This window comes from Convolutriloba macropyga, chromosome 1, assembly GCF_964194025.1.
Source record: "Convolutriloba macropyga chromosome 1, txConMacr16.3, whole genome shotgun sequence".
NCBI lineage: Eukaryota > Metazoa > Xenacoelomorpha > Acoela > Convolutidae > Convolutriloba > Convolutriloba macropyga.
This window is the reverse complement of record NC_134468.1, coordinates 66,906,546-66,931,961: the sequence shown is the minus strand read 5'-3', so window position 1 is coordinate 66,931,961 and position 25,416 is coordinate 66,906,546. Positions and strand designations below refer to the sequence as shown.

At 37.7% G+C, this 25,416-nt stretch overlaps 2 protein-coding genes across 3 annotated transcripts in view; one reads left to right on the top strand and one right to left on the bottom strand.

Moving 5' to 3' along the window:
• LOC142341807 (U5 small nuclear ribonucleoprotein 200 kDa helicase-like) overlaps nucleotides 1-25,416 on the top strand; it is a 252,374-nt gene that overhangs the window by 145,050 nt on the left and 81,908 nt on the right. The window lies entirely within an intron of this gene.
• Nucleotides 2,088-6,655, bottom strand: LOC142341793 (uncharacterized). 2 transcript variants are annotated; one of them, XM_075393031.1, is made up of 3 exons: nucleotides 6,548-6,655; nucleotides 5,536-5,946; nucleotides 2,088-2,409 (listed from the first exon to the last, which is right to left on the bottom strand). In XM_075393031.1, exons 2-3 carry the CDS (start codon nucleotides 5,627-5,629, stop codon nucleotides 2,210-2,212), a joined length of 294 nt encoding a protein of 97 aa, XP_075249146.1. In that variant the 5' UTR covers nucleotides 5,630-5,946; nucleotides 6,548-6,655; the 3' UTR covers nucleotides 2,088-2,209. The 2 variants fall into 2 exon arrangements, with proteins under 2 accessions (XP_075249146.1, XP_075249155.1); XM_075393040.1 differs by lacking the exon at nucleotides 6,548-6,655 and adding an exon at nucleotides 6,090-6,307.

Sequence of the window (25,416 nt, the reverse complement as noted above, 5' to 3'; positions counted from 1 at the left end):
CGGGAGATTCTTTTTGTTCACGTGCGGCTATTTGAATTCAATGCTTTTGTCTTAACTTCAACATTCGCTCTATTTGATTTTCATTGCATAAGTTAGTGAATGGGCAGGGCTGAACAGTTTGAAACCAAAATCATTCTTTTAGATGCCATTTGGAGCTGTTTTTGAGTTCTTTCTTTTCTGAGGGCTTTCTATCTTTTTTCTTATTTTCTGTCTGTCTGAAGAATTCAGGATAGATATATTGACTGCAAGCAGTATGAGACCAGTTTATTAAAATTTGTCACTATTCATTGTTTTTGTTCAGAATTCCGATCCAGAATTAATCCCATTTTGGCAAATTTTATGTATTTCAAATTTTTCAATATTATGCCGACGTAATTTAACGTTTCGGTCGAGGTTTGTAATTCCTCTCCAGCAAAATTTGTAGCGTTTTTACTCCTGTGGTATTTTATGCAATTTTTTTGCTTGATCTATTTTTCGTCCTTCGCTTTCAACTTTTTTTGCTCTAGAGAACTTTACTGGTCTCTAAGTGGACAATTCAAAGAAGCTTCGGATATTTTCCGTTTGTGCCCCCTGTAAGTAATTTAATGGTTCGGAGTTTTTTCGCTGTTCAGGTTCCCCCTCACCCCACCGCCACTGCCTGTCACTCCTCCCATCGCCCTCTTATTTTCTCTTATTTCTCATTTTCTGTTCGTCTTAAGAGTTCAGAAGAGGTACATTGACTGCAAGCGGTATGAGACCAGTTGATTACAATTTGTCTCAATGTTTTGTTTTTTTTTTAGAATTTAGACCAGAATTAATACCATTTTGGCAAATTTCATGCATTTTAAATATTCCAAAATTATGCCGACGTTATTTGCTGTTTCGGTCGAGGTAGTTAGTTTTTAGTTAGTTATCTTAGAGCTTTAATCGTCTCTAGGTGGACAATTAAGGCTGGTTTCAAGCCAAAGCTAACAATTACCAAAGCCAACTGCTCGCCTTTGAACTGAGAGCTATTCGTCCGACGCTAAGCGGTTACGTTTGTTCGCGTTCATCAAGTTCCTGATAATTGTTTTTCTTAGTGCTTTTCGCAATCTATTGGTTTTTACTTCAAGATCTACTTATTCGGTAATCTCAATAATTGTTTGCATTGTAATTCAGGATTTGTCTTTGTTTTTTGTGTTTGTTTTTGTCTATCGCTCATTCACAGCCGCAAAACTTGAGAGAGCTTCCTGACGCTTTTTGCTGTTTTTATATGCGTGACGTCATCATATGGGAATGAGTTCTAAGCTGTATATGAATTATTTAAATCACAAATGACTTGACACACTCCAAATTACTTCTTTTTTAACACACAAATGACTTTTTAACACAATCTAAATAACTTCTTAAGTGGGTCATATACTATGAAAAAACTTTCAGTAATAATGACGGCAACTTAAATAAAGTGCGCATATTTAACTTTTTCAAACACATATTTCAAATTATTTTATTTTTTAATTGGTATTTTATGCTGCATCTGCAACTCCTTCAACTCAGTGTTTTATCTGTTAGTATCAATTCTATACCAGGTGTCTATTTTGCAGCTGTTCCGACAATCTGCCTGCTATGTTTTTCTTTGAGTTGTTTTTTCTCGAAATAGGACCACAGGTTTTAAAATTTATTTTAAAGTTAAATTTGTTGGGTTAGTGTTTGATAAACATCTGTTGTATTTCTGGTGTCAATAACTTAATTGGTAGTAGTAGCAGTAATGGTCACGTTTATGGTAGCTTTAATTTGACGAGGCTCTTTTCGCTAAAAATCCAAAGAGCTACGTACAATTGATATTTTGCTGTGTTATGAGCTTTGAGCTTTCATTTTAATGTTGGCAATTTTTATTTTTCATTGTATCTAAATTAAAACGCTTTTCTGCATTTATTGAGGCACGTGTCCTTGACCGATTCTCTTTTTCTTGCACTCCGGAAAATTACACGCTGTCTTATTTTATTGGCTGTCCTTGTGTAAAGGGTGTAAAGGTATAAATTGTAATTAAAGAGATAACTGATGCGTTTCGAGTTTTGAAGTCTTCTGACGATGCCTAATGACACTGTGTCATATCTTGAAAAAGAACATTTTGTTTGAAGTCGAACTGATTATACACTGGTGACTTTGAACACTATGAATTAACTGCAATATAGCCAAAGTTGCAATACATTATTATCTATCGGGTGCATCTGCGTTTTCTTCACCCGACTCAGTCGAGGGGGTTGTCAGTTGATCGCCTTTTGAAGCTTCTAAATGAGCTCCATCGCTGAGGTGATCGCTTGAATGATCGGAAAGAGCTCCAGTTTCGCCTGTTAAAGCCTCGAAGTGAGCTCCAATTGTTGCGAAGGTCGGGTGACTCAAAGAGGCCTTCCGTTCGTTTGAAGTCAAGGTCTGTGGGGTAGTAATCACCTGAAATGGAACCATGATTTTCACCTGATATTCAGTATTAAAAATCTTGATCTAATAAATAATACATTTCCCTAAATGTTTGTTTGAAAAGGTATTATTCTCACAGTATGATTATTTCGTGCAGTAGGGGAAAATTAATAGAAAATAGTCGACCCGTTTTTGTTCATGTACTGGAAGCAATTTTTTTCTGTCTATTAAAATCTTAATGAATCAATTTATTCTAGCAAAGCTAGGGCCCTCTCTGTTTATGGATTTGCTAGAGATGGTAAAATTTGCAGAACGCGTAAGTCGGCAGACTCTAGTTGCCTATTAATTTGCAGAAAATTTCGTATTCTTCCATGGTCGAAATTTTGCTTGAAAACAGATTAAACAGAAAATTTGTATGACTGTATACCAGATATTGGTAGGTTGAATCGTTGAAAGAATGAGAAAAGTTTGTGGAAAAAGATTTAATCTGTTGTTGAGAGCGAAAAACTTCTGCAATAAAAGTACGCTTTTGAAATGAAAAGAATCCGGGGCAAAATTAAGCGTCTTAGATTGCAGTGCAGAGTATAGTGTATCACGAATCTGTCAGGTGGGAACATTTTTTTCACACTGCAATTAAATGTTTTTTCTTTAGATTTGTCTCTATAGAATGTTATTTGACTTTCATAGTCATGTTTTAGTAATGACATTCGTTCTGTTGAGTTTTTCGAGATTTTGTGACGGAATTTTTCCCGGCAAATTGTTCCGCTTATGATTTCTGATTTTTGCGTGATATAATTGTTTGGTTGATAATTATTCTAATGAGCTTAAATAGGCGCTAATAAGTGGTATTCGTCAATAGAACATTAATTAACATTTAAGAATTTTTTTCATAAATGGAATTATTTTGTCCTACAAATCATATTAATCCTGACTGCCAATTTGTTAACTGAGAGTAGCTCAATTGATTGAATTGAAATGTTTACCTTGAAAATGAAAGGGAAAAGTTTATTTCCAGCGATATTTTTCAATGTCTTATTTCCTAGTGAATTAGGATTGAAGAAACAGAAGAATGTGCAAATTCTTGTGTTTGTTTAATAACCGCCATCAGCCTCTCAATAGGTGATGGCGGTTATTTAGATGTTCCTTTTAATTCCCTGTAACTTTTAATCACGTTTTTTTTATAGATCACGAATTTCACGTTTGACTCCTGACTTGTTTCAACTGAATTCTTTTGTTGGGTTATGCAATGTAGCGAATGCGGTCAAAGACCAAAAGAGCAAAATCAAAAGGAAGCCTGGTCATTAAATCAATGTGTTATAGGTTATTAGTGTTCATTAGAGCGATTGCGCTGGCTGGAGTTAGTATTAGGCTTAATGGCTTGATACCTTAACAGTTTAGAAGAACAGCTAATATAAAGAACACTTTTGGACACTGTGAAACAATTTCCGTCAATTTTTATCTTCTTTTTCAATCCCGATGTGCATCAAGCGGTTGTTTTCCTGCAATTCGCCAGCTAATTTTGGAGTATTGTTGGGCATTCTGTCGATGTTTTTCTTTTTAAATGATTGTATTTTTGATCCGGTAATTTATGCTAAGAGGCATTCGAAGAGTTTATTAGCACACTTATTTAGAACTTTCCACGAAGTCTTCTGTTAATTTCTGGTATTAGCTTCAACGGGTGCACTGCAATTTCGCTGTATAGAAGGAACTGAAAATGGATCGAGATAATAATAATTTTCAACTATTTTGAGTATTTACGGTGCTCTCTGTCGTATTTTCTGATTTTTGTGTAGGATCATATTTTCAGATCCTCATTTTTCTTACTGGTCTGCTATCTGTGTTGCTAACAATGAGCTGTTTGCTTCTAATTTTAGCTTTTCGTCGTTCTAAGATACTATTTGTCAATTTGGCAAAAAAACTGTTATGCTGCAGTTGACACTATAGTATTTTTCAGATGTGAAAAGATTTCAACTTGATGGTAGTTATTTGTCACTTCTTTGAAGTTTTTTTTATTTCTACTTATCTTTCTCATATTGTTTAAACTCGGGTGAGATTGGTCTGATGGTTCACATACTCCTACTTTTCTTGTCGTTCCCTCAATTCAGTTTTAAAAAATTTAATTTTTTCAAATTGTTTTTTCGCGTGAGAGCACTCTTTTTAATTGAGCTCAGACGATTTTTCGTTTGATCGATTTTCTTCTGTTGCTTTTGACTCTTCGTCCTCCAGAACAGGTTAAAGAGGTGAAGCCCGGTGTGCATTAATTTGCTGAGCTTTTCTCTAGAACTTTATTGGTCTGTGTGTGCAATTCACCGAAGCTGCTGAGAAGGCGAAATTTTTTGGTGTGAAGGGCAATTTTTTTCCAATTTGATTTTGTATGAATGGCAGACAATATATTCTAGATACCTTTATGAACAATTTGCTATTTGGTGTGAGAGTTGCTTTCACTTTATTGTAGCAGGTCGGTCACTTGATACCAAAATACAGCAGTGATTAAAAAGAAAATTCTGAGTAAGAAAAGAATAATTTTTTTCTGGATTTTGTTATACCTGATTTTGGAGTGCTAGGGAATGATCCTGTAATGTACGACGAGGGTTTGTGTTGGTTTGAGCTTTGAAAAATCACATTTACGTTGTTTTAATTTTTTATAAACCAAAAGTCTTCATAGCTTTGTTTCACTTCGCTTTGTGATTTTTGGATATTTTTATAAGTGGAATGCTCTGCCATGAATCCAAACCTGCCGCAATGCTGAAATTTGGACTAATAATGTTTTTTTCAGTTCGAAATTTATACATGTGCCGCAAATGATAGAAGTATTGCTTTGATCACTAAGCGCGTCTTTTTTATTCGACTTTAAATATTGCTGAAAGTTTTTGATATACTGCTGAAAACTAGAATTGGTGCTCTGGAATCTATTCAAAGGAAATCTGGATTAGTTAGCCTGGAAAATTAAATGACGTTTTTTATTATACTGCCCACAACCTATAATGAATTTATGGGCGTGTGAAAATGTTGATTATATATCCAACAAATAAGAAACCAAGTTTTGATTTAAATGTACTTTTTTAGCAAAACTATCAAATGAAGTAATTATTTTGAAATTGAAAGTAGTAACAAAGAGGGGTTGAATTTGTTCCAAATAATTTTTGAAATGAAACTTACCTGAACAGTTAAGTGCGGATAGGACGCAGAGAACGACTGATATGAGGAAAATATTGAGAAAAGACGCCAAAATTTGACTCCCGGATCCGCTCATGCTTTTAATTCACACTTAGTTTGCTGCCAATATGGTAATTTTTCGAGTAGGTTGATAAAGAAGTCACTTCTTGGGGATAATTTGGGCCTAATTTGTAATTCAGCAATTATTTTTCAAAGCGTTCAGCCGAAATTAAATTGTTGTACAGGCTATGAAAAAGAAGGTAGCTGATATTATGATAGAAAGAAATGGTATATTGTTTACCCTCAGATAACTTGATTTTTGTTGTAATCAATCTGCGGTGTGTGAAATAAATAAACTGGGAAATGTGGAGGGAGTTTTTCCTTCTGTTCGACTGTGATTGGAAAAGCAGAAAGCTGAAAAAATAAACACTTTTGACAGGATAACTCAAACGCGTGGCTGGGAAGAGATAAAAAGTTTTTGCGGCTTTTAAAGGAATTAAACTGCAGTCAATTGGTTCGGAGGATTTTCCAATAAGTTAAAGTGTTTTTTATTCTACCTGCTTCTGATTGGAATGGCTCCTGATTGCCTCTTTCTGTTTTTAGACTCTCTCTGAAATGGGAGCTGTCCTTTATGCACAATGTATTTGCAAAATATTATCTTTCTGCAGGTGTGCTTCGTTTATCAAAGATGTGTACTTTTCCTTCCTATTTCAATTTCAAAAGAACTCTCCCAGAATTGTTTCAACATTTGGATATTCGACGCAAAATTTTTTCTCTTTTGACTTAGGAGTTGATATTAAGAAAAGTTAATGAGGCGTGACTAAGGTTTATACGCAGCAGATTTAAGATAGGTCTTTATCGCGCCTTGTGTACCTAGACCACGACTTTTGATACCGGTGGGTTATTTATTAGTCCTGATAAAGAAAAAAGGGGCGAGTTTTGTTTGCCCCAAAAATATTTGCTGCCTGAAGATAGATAAAGATTTCAAAGCCCCGCTCTACAAATGAATTCTCACTTTGAAAGAAATATTGTTCAAATTTCTGATTAGAATTTGTCTGAGGTTTTTAATGCATATCCGTTGCGCATCCTTTATAAGTTGATAAACTTCATGGGCGATTAAATTTGCAAATGAGATAATGAATAGAGAGAGAGAAAAGGGTCTCGAAAATAAACACTACCATTTTAGGAATTTCTCTTTTGTTTTCTGCTTTTCCTTTCGTGCCTCTGGAAGTTTAGAGTTCAACTCTAGATAGCTTTTGGCGATGCAAAACAACGGACTATTTTTTTCAAAAAGGTTGTTTTATTAATTCAACGCGCCCCCTTTTTCCTGAGAAACAACGGGATAAACACTGGTTTTGTTTTCTTGAATGCAAATTTGTGGTTGTTGACGACAAATTTTATGATTCAGTCCTCCCTAAATGCTTTGTTTTAATCTATTGAACCGTAAGCGTAGATCAAAGTTGCATTTTTCTGCTTCAGGTTTGAAAAGGGACTCTTAAGAAGTTGTTGGGCTAATTTTGAAAGATATCATTAAGGAATAAGAAAATTCATTTGGCGTTTATAACTTCTACTTCGTTCATTAACTAGAATTTTTCAATAAAAACCATTGTAAAGTTGTGCAGAAAAGAAAGGAATATTTTTCTTCATGAGAAAAAGAGAATAATTTGTTTTTATAATTTTGTTTTAAATGCCTAAAGTGTATTTCCGAAAGTCGTTTCAAGCTACCCCTCCCAGACACTGCGTTTATTTAAATAAGAATAAATACGCGTGGGATGGAGGTTAAGGTCACGTGAAAAATACTTTCTTGTTCACCTCAGTATAAAATGAAAGATTTAACCGTTCGAAATTTTTGAATTCAAATTCGCCGGCGGCTGTGTTGGTTATTTATTATGTGGTGTACTTTTGGGTACATTTTGGTGTATATTTATAAAAGCAATTGACATTGCAACAGCTGAGTCTGTTTATAAGGCTGATATGCAATCTCCCAGCAAGGTTGTTCCGGAGTGTTTTAAGTGAAATCCTGTCTACCTTGCGAGCCCAGTCTTGTACACCATATTTTATTGTGTACATTTATACTGCATTAACCCTGAAAGAAGGAACAAGTGCTGTCAAATTTATGTACAGCATTCAATTAAACAGGCCAACATTGATTTCTCAATGACCCTTGTATGACTGATGTGATTTGATAGCAAAGCTAAAGTGATTGGGAAATTGTAATGGGTAAAAAAAATGCTTTAGGTTCTTATCAGGTTATTTTTCCTTAAATCTATTTCGCTCAAATTTGTGCCCGCAGATGGAAAATGGAGAGTAATGACGGGAATGATGGCAAGGATGTCGGGTTTTCAAGTTTGTCTGTTCTCCAATTTGCTGAACAGGATAATTATTCCTGAAATCCTTCAAAAATGTTATTAAGAGAGCGGAAACTGTGACGTACTTGTAGTTCACGTCTTCTCAGCTGTAGGCGACTGAAGTATCCCGTCGTCTATACATGTATATACAAAATGTTGAGCCTGATGTGCTAAAATGTCTAATCTACAGCGAATGGTACGTTTGTTGAATTGAGTGGTGACATATTTCTGAATAAGAGGCGCGATAAAATTCTCAACTCTAAAGGTCTAAGAAAATTCAGCTAAAACTCTTAGAGTTCTGAGTATTCCTAGACTTTACTCGATTTTTCCTCTTAGATAATTTTTCAAAATCTGCTTTGAAATCGTTTTTAGAAGTGCAAATGTAGACTCTTCTAAGGAGGAGCTTTTTGCGACTTTATTAGCTTTTTGAGATCAGTATTGACAGGATCAGCACGAGGGCCTCGTGGTGGAAAACTGAAGGACATTTGATGACTTTTTAGCTCTGTTAGGAAGTTCAATAAAGATTATCATTGCCGAGAACTCGAACAATCATGCTTTGTAATAGTATTCAGTTAATTTAATTTAATTTATGCTTGTTCTTTAATGAATTTTGTAGCAGGAAAATGTTTAGTTTTTTCAACCACTACCAGTAATGTAATTTTTCCGCATTTGAATATTTGAATGACTTTTGTGTTTCATTTTGCTTGGCCTCGAACGACAACTTGTAGCGACAAAGTCGTTATTAAGCACCTATCGACGGTTTTTCTTTTAACTGTTCGAGTGCCGTTCTTGCATAGTATCGAGCATGAAGACTCAGACTCAAATAAAACTTATAAAATATTCAATATCTATTATTAGAAGGAACTCAATTCTGATTGGAACAAATGTAAATAAATAGTATAAATAAGAAATGCATCGCACAATCTATTCATTCTTTGTCAAATTCATTGTTGCGAAATTCAGTGCAATTCTTCATCCTATGAACTTACCAAATATTCTCAGTTTAGCAGAATACCGTACGTTTGGAACCTAAACACTTGAAAAATATTTGGGAAAAGAAACATAAAAACCGCACTTGGAACCTAAATATCAGTAGGAAAACTATTATACTCTGCAGAGAGTTACCATATGGCGACAGAGATCAAGAGCATCATTCTGCAAAATTAAAGAAAATTAATCAGAGAAAAAGTTACCACAACCGAAGCTTCACAAAAAAAAATCAATTGTCTCAAAATTCATGTTTCTTTAAAATTAATGTTTACTCTTCTGGGAAATTTATCACTTGAAACCTAAATATCAGTAGGAAAACTATTAGAATTACTCGTGCAGAGAGTTACCATATAGCGACAGAGATCAAGAGCGTCATTCTGCAAATTTGAAGAAACTGAATCAGAAAAGATTACCACAGCTTAAGCTTCAAAGAAAAGAATCAATGGTCTCCATATTCATGTTGTTTTGATTCTGGATGCCGTGTTACAACTCTCCGACGTCAAAATTGTTCCGATCTCCAAGAGGTACGGAATATTCATCATTAAAAATTACTCAAACTCACCAAAGCTTAAACTCCTAGAAGGTGATATACACGAACTTATAGAAGCTAAGACAGGAAAAACCACTCACAGAAACCAATACTCCAGACCTGCAGACTTGTTGATTGGAAGCAAACGGACAAGATCCACAGGTGAGTTCTTCTTTTCACTTATATAATACTACACCAGATATGGCCGCGCCGCACCTACCACACGTATTGCTCAAAAGTTTTGCCGGGCTACCCAACGAAAACTGGGACCGATTTGAAGGTCGTTTGAGAGCAAGCATAGCAGTTGCCAGGATTCCGGTGGATCATAACCAAAAAGTCCGGTACCTACATTTAAACCTCGGCGGAAATGCATTAAACTGTTATCTACGCTTACCATAAAACACACGAAACGCCCTGGATGATGGCACATAAGAACAGTTACGCAACCGCTACTCAGGTCCAGACTAAGGGCGTAAATTTGAGTTAGACTTAGAGCAGAAATTTTGGTCCCATGAAAGAACAACCAGACGATTTTCCAGCTGACTCACAGCGGCTTGCAAACTTAGCAATCGTCGATGACGCTGGTGCCGGAATTGACTGCAATGAGGATTGGACAAGAAGAATCGGAGAAAAGTTTTTACAGGGGATGTCGTTCAATTACAAAATTTCTTCTCAGAGAACTGGACAATGCCGGAGTAAACGGCTTATGCTCCATAGTCAAAAGACGACTGCAAACAAACACCAATAACTCTGTTTTTAACCAAGCGGTCGAAAATATAATGGCAGCAGGAATAGCTTCAATTCAGGCATCAGTCCCACAAAAAACGCCACCAAAATGGCCGAACACCGCCCAAAACAAATTCTACAAGCCTTTCACAAAATACAACAGAAATAACACAGCTTACTGAACACCATACTGAAATAGAAGCTACTCAGTTTACCAGAACCACCCTTCTATCGAGGTAGAGGAAGAGGCACAAACGTGACAAGCACATACAACAACCAAAGTCAACAGTACAACCAGCGACAACCTTTTCCTAATACAATGCGGGATATGCGCAAGCAACCTGCATACCGCACGTGATTGCACTCAGATTTAACCACCTTATGGCGACGCCACAATGCCATTCAGCTAACAGCCAAAAACTGAATAGTCTGCATGCTTTTCTACAGAATATTTCTTCTTGTACAACTAGTTATGACGAAAACGTTTTGCTGATTCCCATTCAATTAGGCTAAATTTCAATGAAAGTCATAGCTGACACTGGAGCATTTAGTAGCGCTATGTGTCAAAACCTTTCCGATAAAATCTATAATCATCTAACGCAAAAACCCATTAAAAGGCACCACATTTGACATTTGACGCCCACAACCGCTATCTACATTTCCCTGATTTCACGTTTCAGCTGAATTTGATGCAGACGGCAAGCTCAAAAACATCAAAACGATTCAATAACAAGCGTAAATTTTATTTTAAAACAACCACTTGAGTAATAACCCCGGCGAACAGAAACTGCTTGAGCTCATGTGTTATCAACCATTAGAAGCAGATCACCAAATTGGAATAGTAGAGCCTACAACAATATTCGAAAGGATAGGTGTCTGCCTCACGAGTACGATAGGAAAAATGCTGAAGGAGGAACCAATTAAAGTAATGGCTATCAACACAACGGAAGTACCGATGACAATCGAAAGAAACACATTACCAGCAACCATGATAATCACACTCGAACGAGCTCGCTATATGATCCAATTAGAGCTCAAGTTGCTGGAAACCAAAGACAACAAACCAGATTGAAACACGTAGAGAAAGTAGCGAAGGGCCACCTTAATCTTATCACAATTAACCACAACGCAAAATGTTGGTTTCCGACCGCAGAAACAACTGAAGATCCATCCAAACTGACAGGACTAGAAAAATGAATTTGAAGAAACCAACTCGCCTTATTACAATAATACGGTGTGATTAAAACGTAGACGTTCAGTCGATATTCATCACCAATCTTTGCAAAGACAAAACCGAATGGAAAATGACGAATATTAGATCTGCGTAAAATCAACCACATTAAAAATGACTACAACAACAAAAATTTCCCAATAGCAACCCTAGCTGATGCAGGAATCCATCTTGCAGGCAAAAAGTCTTTTGCAAAATGGATGGAAGGCATGGATACTATCCCGTGCCAATGGCCGACGAGCAATCTATTCAACTGCTCGACTTCAACTTTGCATCGCGAACATGTGAATTTAAAAGACTAGCAAAAGGACTTCGAAGAAGTGTCAGCGCATTCAGCTCATTCATGCGACAGAATCTTGACCCCGTAGTTATAGTTGACAAATGTTCTCAATGCGTAGACAAGATTGGAATAGGTGCTCATGATCTCCCAGATATGCTGGAAAAACTATCAGCAGTCTTTACGTGCATAAGAGAATCAGAATTGAAGCCATCTACTGATAAATGCGCCTTTGGTTTGAAGGAAATTCAGTTCTTGGGGAACACGATAACTTCAGAGGGTTTGAACCCCATCAAACAGAAAATTGTGGCGTTTTCTTCATTTTTACAAAGCCTTCATACCAAAGCTCGGAGAAAAGCTGCTTGTTTTTATAAATTAACTAAAAAAGAAACAGACTTCGAAACAAACGAGGAACACAACGTAAAGTTAACGAAACTGACACAAGATCTACACTCAGCGTGCGATGTATCACTGAGGCTACCGATGACCAATAGACAATATGCCATTATGGCCGAGGCATCATTCTATGCTGCGGGATTTGTATTAATGATCGAGGACTACACGCAAACGGAACGTCTGAACACAAAATTTACGTCAATATGTCAATCTACGCGAAAGAATTTCTTGCCGTTCATTTTGCCCTTGATATGTTTGCAAACATCCTTTGGGGATGCGAAAAACCAGTACTAGTCCCAACAGACTACAGAGCTGTCAGCAGATTCTTTCAAACAAAGATCTTTCCAACAACGCTGTGGAACGCATTAGATCACGTCTTGAGTTTTGACATAATGCTAGGACCTATCCCTAGAAAAGCCAACCTCGTGGCAGATTACCTTTCAAGAATACACATAAACCCGAAGGAAAGATGCCAATCAGTGAAGTCCAAAGTGACACTACCGCCGAAGCCCCGGACAACTCAATGAATACACTCCTGCACGAAATATCCAAGGAAAATACTAGGAAACACTCTCTTTCAGACAGTCAACGGAAAAGATGAAACAGAAATCAATGAAGAGGTTCATGTTCTACAAATATGACCGTCGCACCTTCAGGTTCTACACGAATACAATCCAATGGATGACTTTGATACAACCGGACGCTCGCCATTTAATCGGAGCCGAACAACAAAAAGACATCAAAAGAGTTACCTGAAACAATACCTGAAAAGGTACCTGAAACAATACCCAACACTTGCTATGTTTGACAGAGTGCTACAAAGAAATCTCTACAATCATACAGGCAACAGCTTTATCAAACAATACTGTGTTCCAGTTCAATTTCGAAAAGAAGTACTTTTCCGCATCCACAACAGTGTCTGGAGCGGACATAAAGGAGTTTTGCGTATCATAGCCGAATTTGGAAAACGTTTCTATTTCCCGAACTTCACAGGAACACTCACTGGCTACATCCGAAATTCCGTGACCTGTCTACAAACAAAATTTAATCCCACATCAGCCTTGAGACCACTCCTAAAACCAATGCCTTTCTTACAAAATTTTCGTGCAGATGTACTACTCATCGACTTTGTCGAAAAACTACACCCCTCACCCTAAGCTTTCATATCGGGAATAGACGTCTTCTCGCAAATATCTATTCGCAATACCTTTGATGAAAGGTGAAGCGGACATTGTAGCCCCAGCGCTTATATCTGTCTTTCTGAAACATTCATACATTCCATCACAAATAATCTCTGACCTAGGGACGGCTTTTACGTCACACTCAATGAGCGAACTCGTCACAAATCTTGAGATCAAACTCAGACACTGCACATTGAAAACCGCACTAACAATTGAATTACTTAAAGGAATCACGCTCCACTCAAACAGTTTTTGCAAATCAACGAAAACCAAACGTCTTCAGACTGGCATAGATACGTTGATATTGCAGTATTCATACACAGCACCGCCTACGCTCCGGCACTAGGGTGTACACCATCAGACGTGTTTCACGAGCGCACACCAGTCCACCCACTTGACCTACGTTTTCAAAACACACGTCTTTGACAACAAAAGCCGAATGCATAAAGGAAATCCAGGATAAAACAACTGAGCTATTTGCTTCAGTGAAAGAAAACCTTATTCATTCATACCTCAAATACAAGAAATATTACGACAAATGTACAACACTAGTCGCAAATATTAACAAACAACAGAGCAGATGGATTCCTATGTACCGAGTGGGAAAAGGACTCACAAATGCCAACTATATTGTGGGGAAAGTTCACACAAACTATACAAAATGTGTACTCAGAATGCGATTGCGACCAATAAAACCACAATATGAAATCAAAGACTTAGAATCAATTGACCACATCAACCTTTGAAGGCCAAATAGAAGGCGGGTCATTCCGGTTACTCTCGATAGACAACAAAGTGATGGTAATCTCCACCAAACTCTGAACTGCGCGCTAAAGACACAGAATAATCACTATGACGTCATTGTCTTGCTGCTGCTTCCTTATTGGTTAACACCTCGTCCAATGACAATTGTTTGCACTCAATATATATACCACAAAAAATACCAAAAAATTAATTTTTCAATTTTACCTTCTTAGGAATCAGCGGCATTCTAAAATAAACCGCTTCGTTATCAGCAATGTTCAACTACCTCCCAAATTAAGCAGCAGCCTGCTTGCTTCTTCACTTATTGACAAATATCCGAATCACATTAAGTTACCAGCCCGTTGTGACAACTAAAGATGGTGTACATTTTAACTTTCATTAGAAAATTCTCTTAACTGAAGAAATTTTAAAGACAGAAATCCTAGTCCCTTACGCTGTCTACAATAAAACAGTAGTATCGAAACTTAAAAATCTCACTGGAGAACTTGGAAATTTGTGGACTTTAAAAAATTTTGGTTGCCCACTCCAATATCCTAACATGACTGAATCAACATCCGGCTTACAATGGATTGCAAAACAATCTATTATGGAAAACAAACTCGCACAAAAAGATATTGAATCGTCAGAGGTAGAAATGTCACAACTCCTTCGCTCAAATGACGAGACCTATTCAACCTTTTCTGGCAAACCAGCAGCCGTCGTCGCTGCTGCACCAGCTGCCGCAGCGTTGGGAATAGGCATTGGCGCTGGAGACAAATTACTGTACTTCATGAAATTAGTCTTTGGTGGATGCGACAAAAGAATGAAACGAAACCAAGAAAACATTAAATAAGCTGTGACTTATCTCCAATACCTATCAGAACATGTCGAGCAAATCACCACTAAACAAAAGAAAAAATTCTTTGTAGTCTCTGGAGAACTGAAAGCCATAAAAGAAGCGCAGGATTAAAACACAGAAAAACTGGGAGCTAGCCGAGGGCCAGTTTACTGCGCTTCTCCAAAATGTACACCATATGAAAAACTGTGTAGAGTTTTTTTTACCTGCGGGAGCAAATTAACCAGCATTGTCTTGTTTAAGGCATCATCTTTCAAACAATCCTGGCAAACATTAAAACCTACCGAGCAGCTTTGTACAACTTATGCATTAATGTCCTGAACTCACCTACACCATTAATGAATCAGCTGTTACCGATTTCACTGGTTCACCGTCAACAACTCCATGAAGTTCTCACAATGGTACACTCAAAATGGGCTACAGGACCGATTGTCACTCGCCGTACCGATCCAAGTTATTCTTTTGTACTACGAGACAAAATTGATCACACAGGTTGAAGCAATTGAATCAGGTCTAATCTTGACACTGGCCATACCGATGGCATCCAAAAGCACAGTTATGAACGTGCTACATGCCATTCACATCCCCATTCCAGACGGTCATACAGGCAAAGCTTTAGTTTGGCTCCTAGAAGTCAAATACATGGTCCTGTCAGACGACGGAGAGCTCGAAAATTGATGACAAAGAGCTCGAAAATTGTATTGGGTCCTAGAAATACGCAAATTGCACAAAAGCCATTTCTACCAAGGAGACCTATCAGTCCTGCGTGGCCACACTTTTATACCACGACGACGAGCTACTTGCATTGTAACGCTGTCAATTGGATGTAAATGAATTGCCATTGACTGAAAAGGCTCGGAATCTCGGCTTCGGTTGTTGGTTAATTACGTCGGCAATCGATGACTATACACTCATCGAGAGCGCAGGTAATTGCAGCAATCCTTTAGCGAGGATTGAGCATCCTGGATGTAGAGTATGCATCTTCACATTAGGTTGTTGAAAACATTTACGTGGACCAAACATTCACTTACGATCATATCTTACCGCTTGTGATTGAGTACCGGCAATACGACTAGGCTTCCAATTACCTGACCCAATAAGTACCGTCTTCAAATTCCTACCGCCACTTGAAGATTTAGAAAGTTTCTCATCAGGATCAGAAACACAAGTTCTAATTCTACATCAAATACAGGCGCAATTCCAACTAATTGATTCAAGAAAAAGCAACTCAAACGATCGAAAAGATAGCGCAACCATTTCTGGAGAAAATTCAGGCACTGAAGCCCAAGCTTGAAAACAGTCTGAAAGAATACATTCCATGGCAGATGTCACTATTATTTGGATTCCTTTCATTCCTGATAAGTGTTTTTCTGCACCTCACATTTTTCTGCATCTCATTTACTCCCATACATAAATGGGCAAAACTACACCGCAGATTTGCTTTTTGAATAAAACACGAAGGGAGAAAGATCAAAACGAAGCCAGTGCAGATAGTTGCAATCAATGACTATGAATATCTACAAGAGCATCCTAAACATCCACTTTATAAATGCTCACTTGTTCTGCCTTTGGAAATTAAAATTGAATTCGACATACAGCAATACACCTATAGCACACGAATACACACACCTTATTGAGTGACTACATCAAACGACTGCAAAAATGGGGAGAGCCCACGCTAACGGTTGAACATATTAACAGACGTCCACCAGTCACTTCCCAACCATTTTACACAAATATGCGCAACCAAAAACACCAACCCATTTCAGAACCATGAACACCGGAAGTGTCTAAAAAGGAATAAAAATTTCTTCGTGAAAAAATGAAAACACTTTTTTTCAACATAAATTTGAAGAAATGCCTAAATTTTCCCTTGGAGACTAATTTTGAAAATAGTTAAACTTTGAAAATAATTCAAAATTTTCAACTTTTAAGTGCGATATCTTAATAAACTAGAAGATTTGCAACCCTCAAGCTTTCAGCCGAAAATTCGGACCAAAAAAAGAATAACGGTTCACCGGGTTCCTTGTGGAACTCGTCTTAAAATTTTTCCTAAATCTTTCCTCAAAGATACTATTTCAAAATTTGGAAAAAAAATCTGAAATAACACAAAACTTTAAAAAAACAAAGAAGAAACTTACTTTATAATGCCAACCTCATAAACCTCTAAAGTGCGGCTTAGTTATCAGCACTAGCGCTAAAGAAGTTTGCACCTTACTAATCGCAGTCCAGCTTTAATATAAAAACCGATCGAAAAACACGCGGCACAGAAATAAGCAACAACGTTCTTTGTTCGAGGAAATAAGGATTCTTGAGTTTCTTCAATTTTGGAATCCAAAATGAGGAAAGCAGGGACCATCAGTTTCCAGTACCGAAACAACAACCAAGGAATCACTGCTAAACAATCGGAAGAAAATGATAAATCAACTTACCTGCCACGTAAGATTCAAATAAAACTAACTTAAAACGAAACGAAAACAAATACAGTGTTAACCTCAGAGGAGGAAGCGCATTTTTAAAATCCAATACAATTCAGACCCCCAAAAATACACGATTTAACAAAGCTAAAGCAAAAAGGGAAAATTTGAATTACCAACCAATCACAAGACAGGGAATTAATTTCAGAAAAGTGGAAATACTTGAGAAAATGCAGTATTTGACTATTTATTACTTGACTGCAGCAAACAGACACCAGTAGTAGCATTTACGAGATTGTATGAAAATAGAAATTTTGAATGACTGAACCAATTTATGAATTCCTTCTGGAAATACAAAAACGCAATTTTATATACCTTAACCATTACAACGCCACAATCGACAGATATAGAATTTCATATTTTGTACACCAGGAACCACTCATCAAACTCAATATACGCCAGGCGTTCATTATAAACAGTAACCGTGAACACATACCCTGTCGCAATCGATTACACGTACCCCGTTTGGTCGGAAATCCAAAACTGTTTACATAACGATAACCAAAACACCACCACCGGTTCCATTTTTCACCATCCAATGATCATTAGCAGTCTCCCTCAACACCCACAGCATCCCGACCCCATCCCGACACCCCAGAATCCCCCGACTACGACATTATTTCAGACGAACCTTTAACCCCTTCCCCAATCGCAAGTTCCCCTTTCAGCCAACCCGCTTCCTCACCAAAGACAACCCCCAATTAAACATCCCCAAACACATGAATGCCCAGGTCCTCTACCCCTGAATTTCTTTCACTCGAACATTATGAAGACACTGTCCCATATTTTGACTTTACAACCACAAGATTTACTCTTTTTATGTACTTTTTATAGATTTCAATGTTTCTTTTTTATTTAAGTCTATTCCTCAACTTTCCTGACGAGTCCATTGTATTCTGGGTAAGCACTTTCGAAGACACCAGACACAAAATAATTTTTTGAAAAACATTTCCCTCCTACATTACTGTTAGTTCATTTTTAGAACTTAGCAACAAGGATTTTCTAAACGGATAATTTGAAATAGTAAATATTAACTACGATGAGTAGTTTTAATCACAATATAATTTCGTCCTTTATAAATTGGGTGATTTATCGACAAGACCACGACGCAGGTTACCTGCCAACAGTTCTCCCTTTCCCTATGTACCTCTACTTACGTCATGGTCGCCGAGCAATGCTAGTGACGTTCGATGACTACATTGTTCGCAACGAAGAATTCATTCCCCTTTTTGATGAATTTGTTGACCCGGGCTACACCCTGAAGACATTTACATTTAGCCCAAGCTGTTATTACTACAAGCCATTTCTTAACTGTCTTAAAAACTCTACCAACGACACCCTCGAAGACACATAGGAACAACATAATGAATACTTTCCTGACACTTCCAACCTCCCCTCCTCAGACCCCTTCATTATAATCTAATCCCCCACAACAATGCATTTCGATGTAGACCTCATATATATATATATTGAACTAGATTTCATTATATTCCTGATTTTTACAGATTTTTTACTCAACAAAAATTAAAAATATAAGTTACAGAAAAGTAGATTACTCACAGTCAACCCTTTTCACGTTTGGAACCCCTTTCTACCTCAATCTTACCTAGTTTTTTAGACCTCTCTCATCATCGAAGACCGCATAATGGATCGAGGGCAACCACTACAAAACACTCAACACAACATATTAGGTGAGAGAAAAGATCTTCAAATTGTGTGTTTCTCAGAAAAAAGTTGTTACGCGGGTAAATTGACATCAAACTAAATAATCACACTTCTTTCTTCCAAAAAGCTTTTTTTTAACTCTGAGACAGAAGTTCCCAACACGGGGCAATTATATTTTACGAATCTCTTACACCGGTTGAGTCAAATTGACAACAAGATCAATTTCTTTTCAAAAAGAAATATTATGCTCCTGAATTTGTATCAAACTACTATTGGTCAACCATTTTTGTACACATGCATCACAATCTTAGCTCGGAATAACAATCTCTAAAAGGTCGGGCAATCACTTTTTTTTATCAAAATGCAGACCTGCCGTAGCCCAAATTATGAAAACTTAAACTTGAGCGTGGAAGGATCCTTTGGAGGCAGGAAAGTATACACAATTGGGTCTTCCACCTCGCCCGCGTCTCTCGTTTTACTGAATTTCTTAAGACTTATGCACTTCCCCCACTTAACCCTTTTCTTATATGGTCTCTTAGTCTTAGTGAATTCATTGTTTTTACAAAAGATGGTATATGCTTCGTAACATCTGAGGAGCCATCGACGTCCTTATCTCTCTTTTATGCCCATTCTAAAGCGGCTTCCTTGACTGTCTTTCAATTTTTTTTTCAACTTTTCGAGCACCCATCTCATATGAAGTAAATGTCCTTTGGGCAACTCTTGAATGTCGTAAATCATGTGCTTCCCAGCCAGTAACTAGGGAGACCCCCAATGACATAAATAAAACAGCATGAGCAAAGAGTGATGGCTGACATAAAACACTAGACATATTTGATATATAGAACTAAATATCACTCGTTAGCTCACTAGCTTTAGGACCACATCTAATTAATTCCATGAAATACTGGGGTGCTCCTACTACATTATCAAATGCACTGGACGTCGTTTAGCTCCCACATGAGAAAAAGTTTTTCTCCTACAATTATCTTTGATATACTATCACTTCCACCTATTTCTAAATGTGATCGTACCCACCAAGGGCTAAACTGAATCTTTGCATCTCTCCTTTTACAATCTATGTCGGAGGGAATTTATCCATTAAGAATTCCTTCAATATTAAAAGTCCAAACGACTGAGCCATACAAACATTCATAGGCTGATACCTTAGCATATGTGTGATTCATCACGATAAGCCGGCATATTATCAATAAAACTTTCAACTTGATTCATATCATCAAGCACTTGCACTTCTCTACAAAAATCTTCCTTTAACTTGACTATTTGTTTATTTCGAATCTCTGAAGGCAACTTCGGCCAACCGTTTTCATCGACTATTGACCCCCTCCCCTCTTCAAATAAGGTAGCCCTTAATGATGCCAACTCTTCATCCCAGAACCGTCAACCCATGGAACTTCTTTCTAACCAAGTTCTGTTTACTTATCACTCTTTAGATACTCCTCCTTAAACTTACTTCTATCCCCCAAAACATCAGTTTATTGCCGGGTACGCCTAAACAAGGCCATTTCAAAGATCTTATAAAGTGAAAAAAAAACTTAAAACTATAAAAAAACAAACCTTTCTGGATGTGTCGATAGAATACCTGACACCTTTAACCCAGTTAACTGTCGAGCCATAACACTTCATTGAAATTATGGTTCCACTGCGATTACGCAGAAACCACAATTGTTGTTATTGTTAAACTCCACAAATAATAAATCCAAATAAAAATCAACAAACACAATCCAAAAAAGGAAGAATCTACCTCCCCCCAACAGATTTGTATCAAAAACTCGTGACCGTTAGCAGTCAATCGAATTATTAAGTATTCAAATGAAATTCAAATCTTTAATTCACAATCACCGTTCCCATTAAAATTTCCCCGGTTTCGGCCAATCCATTTCCTTATGATCCTACGAAGTCTAATAAAAAAGACACTTGGGAATCACATTGCTTAATACTATTCAAAAGACTCCATTAACTCAGCTTTTAGTATTCACTGCTACTACTGCTATCGCTAATGCAATCTGCTGGGTTATTTTCTTCCTGCACTATAGAACTTCAACTACCAACGCAATTACGAGCGGGATAATTGAGAATCTAAGCCCTGGGACACCTGATGCCTCCACCCACACACCACAAACAGAGTGACCACGATATATAAAACTGACGTTGCGGACCTCAGCGATAAAAGTTGTATTTCATCGGCAACAAATGACAACAGACTCATTCTTGTGAACTCTTTCACAAGCAAAACTTGCTCATACGAGCACGCACAACAAATCAACGAACTTCAGCATTTCACCCCTAAAAAACCAGAACTCAATCTCACATATTAATGGGTTTTCCAACCCATGCTAAGCGCTTTTCTAGATAGCCGCAGTATCGATCATGAAGACTCAGACTCAAATAAAACTTATAAAATATTCACTATCTATTCATAGAACGAGCTCAATTCTGATTTGGCAAAAATGTAAATAAAAAGTATAAATAAGAAGTGCATGGCACGATTTTTTCATTCTTTGTCAAATTCGTTCTTGCGACACTCACTGCAATTCTTCATCCTCAGTACTTATAAAATATTCTCAGTTTAACAGAATACCGGACATTTGCGAACCTAAACACTTAAAAAATATTTGGAAAAGGAAACATAAAAACCACACTTGGAACCTAAATTTCAGTAGGAAAACTTCTATTAGAATTACTCTGCAGAGAGTTACCATACATAGCTTTATTGACTTGTCTTGGCTCTCCTTCAGAGTTTGCTAAATAAAAAAAGAAAGTACCCCAAGTTTTTGTTAATTGTCCAATTTAACGTATATCCATGGGGCTAAAATTGTGAGCAATTTTATATTTGAAGCCCGTGTTGTTCGGGCCTCCTCTGTGTCCCCATGTGTTTCAGCACGCTATAGTTGGAAACTCGTCTGTTGTTTGAGAGGAACTCGTCTTAAATTTTGTTGATCAGCACAAAATACTGTTGTTTACTCGTATTCGACTGAACCATTTAAATGTCTCTAGTAGCTCCTATTGGTTATCATTTCGGCTGAAGAATGAACAAACTTTTTTTAATTGCTTTCAAACCAAATTTGAAGCAATTATATTAGTCCTGTTGGTCTGTTTTTATGCGTTTTTTCACTTGACTGACTTCTCGTCTGACCCATTTGACTTTTTGTCCCCGAAAACGGGATAAACAGGTAGCTCCCAGCAGGCGTTAAGTGCTCTTAGAGCACTTCAGCTCACTAGTCTCCAAGTATGCAATCCACAGACTGTTTTGGAGACTTATACTTATGGTGTGAAGGGCGGTTCTTAGAGGTTGACCCCCCTCACATCAGCCCCCCTCACCCCCACCCCACCCCCCCCCCCCCCCTAATCAACACCCCTGCACATCGCTCAGGCCGTAAGGGCCCTGTGCAGCCAAAGCCCCATCCCCTCCCTCTCCTCACTGCACTGTTGCCCCCCCCCATCAGCCCCCCCTCCCCCCACGCTGCGCTCAGCTTACGTCATTTCAATTAAGCTAAAGTCAGCCTCACTGAAACGTAGCTAGCTACTGGCAAAGCCAACCGGTCGTTTGAGAGCAATTCGCCCGACGTTAGTCAGTTGTTTTTTTATACACGAGAATCAAATTTTCGAAATTGGTACCCTATATAGGGACTAAGCACGATAGATGTGATCCGAAGTAGTGCGTGCATATAATTTGTCACCAGAAGCAAATTGATTATTCTATTTGCTTTCATTTCTTAAATTCAACTGAAATTTGAGCAATTCAGGACTTCTGAAAACTAACTATATCTAAGAAAACAGGTACTTACGTTAGCTAAAATACACAACTCTGAGCGAAGGTATAATGCTGCCTGTAAAAGCTCAAACAGAAATGTTGGCAAACCAGCTCCTATCTGGTAGTTGTGAAAACTACCGGATAGGAACTGCTTCAAAACCACCAGGCCAATCATCGAACTACTCTCCGCCAGTTATCTTCCTTGTGTGAGACTTATACGAGACTTATTGTTGGCGGATGAAAAGTCATACAAGCAGCTTATAACTTAGCAAATAATACAGACAAGCGCTTACATATTCATCAAAGCGCAGTCCGTGAGTGGAAGAACAGATTAAATGGCCACCAAAAATATTGCAGAGGTTGAGCAGAGGCTGTCATGCATAACTCGTATCCAACTGGCACAACAGAAACGGATAATGCCCTCTGCTATTTTTGTCCCTGATTCCTATATATGCCAGCGTTAGGAAATGCTGTCCTTCACGTGATGAAAGCCCACACCATATCTACCACTTCTTCAAAGAAAACCGAACCGAAACCTGAAAGATCCAACAGCCCTATGACTCACTGACTTGTGTTAAAGACCAGTAGAGGTAGCAAACTGGCTGTACTCGTATACTCGTACTATAGAACAGCTCTGCGCAAAGAAATAAGCTTTCCGTGCCGTGTTCTACAAAAATAGACGACATCCCTAATCGGGGGACCACTTGTCAACACCACGGTGCTAATTCTGAATGTTCACAGTTCATGCTTTGGAAAGGCAAGCAACTACTATTAGTGTTAATGATTAGTACTTTTTATACATCATTATTATACATAATAATTTATATTCGTTATCATTAACTGAGAACAACATGCTAAAATTGATATCTGTGTGCACACACAGTTACGCAGCTACAAACTGAAATACATTGCGCTCTCAGTGCTGACCTCTGAGCTAGTGTCTTGCCTTTTAATCAGTCAACATTTGACCAAGAATGAAATTTGTCAAAGAATGAAGTTCCTTGAAAAGATTTTTAAAATTGGATGAACAATTGCTGTTGTCAATCATTATTGAATTCATGGCTCTTAGTTTGCAGAAATGTCTGAACTTTTTGCTCTATTTTTTATTAAGTCCCTCATTCGGGATAAATTTCCCGATTAACTATTTGTGACAGTGACAAGATATAATACCTGGATAATGCTAAAAAAAATTCGGAAAGTTTTTGTATTTTGTATAAAAACAAGATACCAAAACAAATGAAACAGTTTTGTAGCAACTGGTGCATGAGTGAAGCAGAAATACATTTTCTGTGACATTGTACAACCTAAGGAAAACTTCTTTAGATGAATCGTATACACAGCTTTCAGAAGATGTAAAAATCTCACTAATTGCTCTCAAACGAACTTTTCGTTGATAGTTATTTGCGAATTTTCGTCTTAAGAAATAAGATGAACCAGTAAATTCCGATAGCGTTAAGTTGCTGAACGGTACTCTAAATGATATAAATTCATGTTGGGAAGGACCTTTCCCATAGATTGACCTCACTGAGTAATTCTTTCAAGCTTGACCTCTTTATTAATTGCTCTTGAACGAAGTTCGTAGCAATTATTGTAAACGTGTTGGTCTTTTTTATGCAAATTTTTTGCTTGACTGTTCTTGCGCTTTTCTTCTAGAACATTCTTTGACTTCTCAAGTGACTTTTTAACGCTTCTGTTTTTCATTTTTGTGTGATCTCTATTGCTCTCACTCCGAAATAAAACTTCTTCTGAATATAAAATCGCAGTAATATTGCAGCACCGCAGTAAGAAAGGTCTGATAGGCGAGTTGTCAGTGCTTCTGTTGAGGTATCGGGAGGTATCTGGAAGTAAAGCTTGTTGCTAATGTAAACCGGTTGCAGCATACCATGAAGAAGGTCGTGAAAGCTGAGTGGCCAGTGCTTCTAGTTAAGGAGCGGCAGGTCAATAATTCGAATCCAGTCGTGGTCACCTGCCTGTCATTCGAGAGCAATTCTGCTAACATTAGTCGGTTTGTGTTTTTTGAGTGAAGTTCAGCTTTTTTCAAAAGCTGTACCGATTAGCTGGTAGTATACTTCTGACAGTCGAATGAGGCATGCGCCAATTTTGCTTCCATTTGGAAAATTAAATATGAGTACTTTAAGGGGTAGCTTGAGACCAAATTGCAAGGAGCTAGGAAACTTTTGAGAAATCAGATGACGTTCTTGATAAGTACACTTGTGGAATCTAACTGACACCGCGCATCGAATTAGAACTTTTTTGAAACTTAGGAAAAATTCAATTTCTGTCTTCTTCTGTCTTATCTGTTTCGATCCCGCTGTGCGTCAACGGTGGCTATTTTATGACAATTAACCGGCTATATTTAATAACATTAGTCCTGTGGTCTTTTTATGCAATTTTTTGCTTGACTGATATTTCATCTGTCCCTTTTGACTCTTCATCCTCAAAAACGGGATAACAGTTAAAGCCCGGATGGAATTAATTGGCTGAGCACTTCTTTTGGAGGCTTAGGGGCTACTACTCTCTATGTTTGTGATTCACCAAGCCTGTTTTGGGACAATTTGTTGTGTGAAGGGCGGTTTTTTATCTTGGAAGTTTGACCCCCCTCCTCTCACCCCCTTACTCGCTCACCCCCCCCCCCCCCCCACCCAGCCATACACTACGTCGTCCACCCTTCTCCACGTGCTGATTTGGAACC